Here is a 6222-nt window from a genome sequence, read left to right on the forward strand (position 1 = left end):
AAATGAGACTAAATAAGTGCATTTAGTTGGAATTAACAGGCCCTATTTCTTCCTCATATCAGTAACACATATACATATTTTGAAAACTTTATAAAAGATGTACTGGATATATGAATCTTAAATTTGCAGAATTTTCTCCATAGTTTCTCCATATTTATTTGGGAGCCCAAATAAAATCTCCTGTGACCCACCTGTGGGTGTCATGGTGTTGGATTTTGTTGGTTATTTCCTGTTTTATTTTGGTAGTTTCTGTTCCTCTCTCATGTGTCTAGTCTTTACTTCCTGTCTTTGTTCTTTTTTTCCTGCTCTTTTTGATTGTCACGTCTTTCACCTGTTTACCCACCTGTGACTTGTTAGTTCCCTCTATTTAGTCCCTGTGTTCCTCAGTGTCTTTGTCAGTTCGTGGTTGTTCTTGATGTCTGTCTGCCTGCATCCCCTGTGTCTCCCTCCTTGTCTTTCGTCCGTGTTATATTTCCCCTGCCTTGTTTTTTGAGTTTGCCTTTTTGGATTCTGTTTCGTTGGACATTTGGAGTTTTACCTCCCTGAATCAGTGTAAGCCTTTGTTTCTTTGTTTCTGTTTTATTTCATTAAATCTTTTTGAACTGCTCCCCACGGTCTGGTGCCATCTGCATTTGGGTCCTCAAACTTGTTAAACTACAACAGTGTGTCCTGACCCAGTCTCCAAACTGCTGCAGAGGTGACCTCCCTACACTCATACTTTGAGTATAATTCAAATAAAACACACAACAAACAATAAATGTACTATAGATGTTGTGTTAATAATATCTTTATCTATATATTATCATCTGATAATCCTGTAATTAAAATCTGATATTGTGACAGCCCAACTACCTATATAGCAGTTTTCTGAAACTCCAGATCAAGCTGCAATGATGCAGTATGTAGGGTATAAATATTTATGAATTTTCTCATGATGTGAAAAACAATATGAATATAAAATGCACAATGAATGAATTACTGATGCAGACAGTGAGACCTGACTGAAACAAGAACCTCGGAGGCCTCAGAGCAGCAGAATTAATTTTCATGTCCATGTCATAAGATTATAATATAGACTGAAGTGGACTCTGAGGGAACAGCAAAGGCTTTTCTTTAATCTTGACAGACTCATATGTTGATTACACTGCAGAAAAAAAGCTTATAAAAGATGCATTGTGGGATACATTGAATTTCTATGTTTATAAATACTGAATGGTTCACTCTTCTTACCTGTCTTACCTTGTTGATTGGTTTGGTGTGAGATGCTGAAAAAGATGCCAAAAAACCAAAAACAAACAAACAAAAAAAACACATCAACAGCAACGTCTCTCTCCAGAAATCATGATCCAGATCCACAGATCTTGTTGTGAGCATTTTTTTTCTATAATAGAATTTACCTTAACTACTTTCTTTTTTCTCTCAACTAGAAAGAAGGTAGTCCTCTGGATTATCTTGAGTAACCTGTTCATGATTTCTAGAAAGACACTCTGCTGCTGTGTTTCTCAAACATGATTTTTGGTGCCTTGAGCATCACAAGCCCAGTGTCTTCTACCTCCAATTAGGGCTGCAACTAACACTTTCCATGCTTTCATTATGGATTCATCTGACGATCACTTTCTTGACTGATCGATTAGTTGTTTCGTTCATAAGAGGATTAAAGAGAGCAAAAAATATTCACATTTGAGAAGTTTAAATCCCAGAATTAGTTTCCTTTCTTTAAAAACTGACTCACAATGATTAAACAGTGCAGCTGTGGCTCCATTACATTAGAGAGAAGGCAGACAGTTACATGAAAAAATAATGAAAAATTATAATATGCATTATCTATTGAGGTTTTGATTAATATTTTTTAGTCAATTTATTTTAAGAAATGTGCAAATTCAGATTTTGCTTAAATGTGAATAGTTTCTAGTTTCTTTTATGACAGTAAACTGAATATCTTTAGTGTTGGTTGTGGAGAAAACATTTCATAGACCGAACAACCAATCGATTAATTAAGAAAATAATTGACAGATTAATCGATAATGAAAATAATCGTTGTTTGCAGCTCTAGAAATGTGCAGTTCCACACACCATGTTGCATACTTGCTTTAATAAAGTGAGACATGATGCTTGATGAACTGATTTGTTGATTTACAGTATGAGTGTACGAGAAGCTTTCTGTTCATTCCCGTGTTGCTGGCTGCAGGGAACTGGAACCACTGGAAACACTGGGAAGGTATTGCATTGGAGGGATCGGCTGCGCACAGCCTGGTGACGTTGCCTGGGAAGGCAGGGAGCAGCCTGCAGATGCATGAGCTCCATCCAACCTTTATTCAGGAGGAAAGCCGTCCTCAGCTCGGAGCTCCATGTGGAGGAGCTGCATCTTTAACATCAACATGTAACTTTTCCTCAGTAGTGGAAACAGATGGAGCTACAGGTGGAGAACCAGAGTCAGTCCTTCAACACCAACACTGTGAGGCTGCCAGCTAAACACCTCCTGGGGATGGGGGTAGATAACTTTATCTCTCTGCTCATATTCGGACTTATTTTCATCCTCGGGGTGCTCGGGAACACCATGGTGATCACGGTGCTGGCGCGCAGCAAACCGGGACAGCCGAGGAGCACCACCAACATCTTCATCCTCAACCTGAGCGTGGCGGACCTGTCCTACCTCCTCTTCTGCGTCCCCTTCCAGTCCACCATCTACATGCTGCCCACATGGGTGCTGGGAGCCTTCATCTGCAAGTTCATCCACTATTTCTTCACCGTGTCCATGCTGGTCAGCATCTTCACCTTGTCCGCGATGTCCGTGGACCGCTACGTGGCCATCGTCCACGCCAGGAAGTCCTCGTCGATCCGGGTGGGGAGGCATGCCCTGCTCGGGGTGCTGCTGATCTGGACCCTGTCTCTGGTGATGGCAGCTCCGGTGGCGCACTACCAGAGCATCGTGGAGCGAGAGGACAACAACACCTTCTGCTGGGAGGACTGGCCGGTCCACCACAGGAAAGTCTATGTGATGTGCACCTTTGTCTTCGGATACCTCCTGCCTCTCACCCTCATTTCTGTCTGCTACGCAAAGGTGAGTACGCGCGAATCAGAGTCAATGAATGTGCCAAAATTACGCACAGTTTGGAATAAAGCAGCAAATTTAGATGCCAGCAGAGTTACATATGGTGGACAAACGTGGCTTTAATGATCATAAAAGTACTTTTTCTTTGTTCTTCCAGAGTATAACTGTTGACTTTACAGCAACAGTTTGAAAATAACAAACGTTCACTGAATAAAAATCTGTTCAAGCAGCTGCAATCTGGAGTCTGGAATTTATTGATGCTGGTGCTGCACTGTTTAATTATGTTACAAGACAAATTGAAGGTCTTGGAGAAAATGGCACAACAATCTTTATGTATTATCATATCTTTATTATTGCAGGTTTTAAATCATCTGCACAAAAAGCTGAAGAATGTCTCAAAAAAATCTGAGCTCTCCAAAAAGAAGGTTGGTGGGAGCTTACTTCTGTCTCTGTGTCTGTATTTGTCTGTCTGTGTTGCTCTAAAGGTAATTGTGCACAATACTCAATTAAAAAGATGGTTGTAGAGTGCAGACATTAAAGCTGAGGTGTGCAGTTTTTTGCGTTGCTGAAATTCCACATTAACCTTTAGGCATAATGTAATTCAAGTGGTTCATCCAGAGAAAACTGGACTTCGGCTCCTCCTCTTGGCTCCGTTTTCAAGCCTCAGAAAATCTAGCCTGTGGCAGGAGACTTTGGCCAATCACAGGTTGTTTCAGAGAGAGGGCGTTCCTATTGGCTATCACATCACATGGCTGAATCCACACTGAATCCATGAAATATGCAGTTCTGTGACAGAGGTGTATGTACCAGAGTGCACCTGTGATGCATGTATGCATCCACTACACATGCATTGTGGCTCGTCTCTGGTCATTTAATCAATGTTCCTGTCAAAGACTAAACAATTAATTGAGAAAATAATTACAATTTGATCTATAATGAAAGAAGATTGTTTGTTGCAGCCATACTTGTGTGCATTCTGTTCTGTATCACTGAGAATTTACCGTTTGTGAAAACTAACATGGTGTGGAAAGTAATATTATATTACCAGTCATGATCTGCTCTGTCTTCCCTCCACAGACGGCGCAGACTGTCCTGGTGGTGGTTGTGGTCTTCTGTCTGTCATGGCTGCCACACCACGTCGTCCACCTGTGGGTGGAGTTCGGCTCTTTCCCCCTGAACCAGGCCTCCTTCGTGTTCAGGATGGTGGCTCACTGCTTGGCCTACAGCAACTCCTCCGTCAACCCCATCATCTACGCCTTCCTGTCGGAGAACTTCAGGAACTCCTACAAGCAGGTTTTCTGGTGCCGACTGCCCAGCAAGTGTCCTGTGAACGACACCCGGGAGCTCCGCAGCAGGGTGGAGACGGCTCCGTCCACCAACATCAGTGTGACTTACAAAGGTCATGACTCTCAGATCAGTAAAATGCTCTGATGTGCAGAATATCTTCTGTTCTGCACAGAACCTGACCTATACTGGATTTTTTAAGGTGAATACATTGAGGTTTACTGTAAAAAATACTGATATCACACGATTTATGTTTTTTTTTTAACATGCTATAAATAGCGCTGCTTGAACGAATCACAGGTACAAAGCTCAATCAAACTCTCAAACAAAATTCTGGACAAGACGAGGAAGAACTAACTGTGTGAGGTACAAAATATGGTCTTATTCTGTGAGAAAGATGCTTGATAAGACATTTATTTTTGCAAGTCCAAACCATAAACAGTCTTAATAAATTTGTTGCTAATTTAGGCAGATGATTTAGCATTACAATTGGACATCATACATATTTGCTTTGTTGCTGAGAATTGAGAAAATCATGCGTCGTGTAGAACAGTGGTTTTAAAACTTTTTGTGCCAAAGGTATGCAAAAGGGCAAGCAACAGTCTGAAGGCAGTATACATACCAATGCCGATTAGCCTCATGAACCAACCTGACGAACGGGGCAACAAATAGCCTACTAGCCAATGAGCATGCATGAGGGGAAAAAAAAGGCATCAATCAATCAGGGCCTTTGACGTATCACACTGTAATAATTCCTAATCTGGCATCAACATGATCAATGAAAACTAGGGTTTGCTTTGATGGAAGCAAGTTTATGCTCTTGGTTCCTCACTGCGTCACTGAACACAGAGCATTGTTGTTCTAAGTGTTTGACAACATTATGGAAAAGACTGCGTTACGTTTTGTTCAGCCAGAAACAGCTTTTTTATCGCTCTCGCCAAGCTCACCAGATTCCCTTTGTAAAACTGGAATTTCAACATCATCATCAGCTTCATTTAAAAAACACTTCGTTTTATTTTGGGGAAAGATAATTGTTACATTTAATTAAAGGTCTGGTCTGTGTAACAGGATGCAAACTCCAGTTTAATGCATTACTTTAAAGTCAGATATGCTGTGCACCATCTGCCACACTAACCTGATGTGAAAGTCACACTGCTCACTGCACTGTCACGAAACATCAGCACAGATCCGTCCAATATGGATGTAATTCCCTGTGACGCTGGGCTGGACATGATTGTCCTGCGATTTCTTGTTACTCATTGCCTGCCATATATATCATCGATGAGCTAAAATCTGCTGTAAAGTCATCCATGTCAGTCTATTGTCACGCTTTGGCTCTGAGTTTGGTTATGATCACACAGTCGGTGCCCTAAAGTCATTTGCAGTTCCATTTTGAAAAGCACAGTTTGAGGTGGAATGCAATGTTCTTAAATGGAGCTCTTGGTGAGCGAAGACTCAGTTCAGCAAGTTTAGAGAGCCGTGTGGCGTCACTGCTGCAGCCGGTAACAAACACTCCATCTCTGAGGAGGTTTCTGCTCTCTGGCTGCAGATTTTCTGATGACTCCAACCACTGCAGGTCAAACTGCTCGCCAACATGGACTGAACCTTTGCTAAGATGCTTTCTCTGAAATTAATACGGATAGTTAGACTTATCAAGCATCATATTCAGATACAGAAATCAATGCATTTAATTTCTTAACCTTTCTTTCAGGCCCTGACAAATACAAAAGGCACTATTCTCTTCCCCTATCAGCATCGTTAGACTGCTCTGATTGTTTAGCATGTGAAGGTTGAATTACCATGTACATACTGCATGTTGACTTTATACCATCAGGTACATGTACATAAGAGTGAATAATTATTCAGTATTTATGTAAATAGAACTG

At 41.2% G+C, this 6222-nt stretch overlaps 1 protein-coding gene across 1 annotated transcript; it reads left to right on the plus strand.

Annotated features, from left to right (window-relative positions):
• Positions 1-2259: 2259 nt before the first annotated feature.
• Positions 2260-4592, plus strand: galr1a (galanin receptor 1a). Its single transcript, XM_084738850.1, has 3 exons — positions 2260-3061; positions 3412-3477; positions 4130-4592. Exons 1-3 carry the CDS (start codon positions 2408-2410, stop codon positions 4481-4483), a joined length of 1074 nt encoding a protein of 357 aa, XP_084594976.1. The 5' UTR covers positions 2260-2407; the 3' UTR covers positions 4484-4592.
• Positions 4593-6222: the final 1630 nt, after the last annotated feature.

The sequence above is a fragment of the Lutjanus erythropterus genome, chromosome 16, assembly GCF_056507025.1.
Source record: "Lutjanus erythropterus isolate fLutEry1 chromosome 16, fLutEry1.hap2, whole genome shotgun sequence".
Taxonomy (NCBI): domain Eukaryota; kingdom Metazoa; phylum Chordata; class Actinopteri; order Lutjaniformes; family Lutjanidae; genus Lutjanus; species Lutjanus erythropterus.

Excerpts from the sequence above, each read along its gene's own strand:
- galr1a (XM_084738850.1), top strand. The coding sequence starts at position 2,408 with ATGGAGCTACAGGTGGAGAACCAGAGTCAGTCCTTCAACACCAACACT. Across the intron at positions 3,062-3,411 it reads TTTCTGTCTGCTACGCAAAG|GTTTTAAATCATCTGCACAA; the intron begins GTGAGTACGCGC and ends TTATTATTGCAG. Across the intron at positions 3,478-4,129 it reads CTGAGCTCTCCAAAAAGAAG|ACGGCGCAGACTGTCCTGGT; the intron begins GTTGGTGGGAGC and ends TTCCCTCCACAG.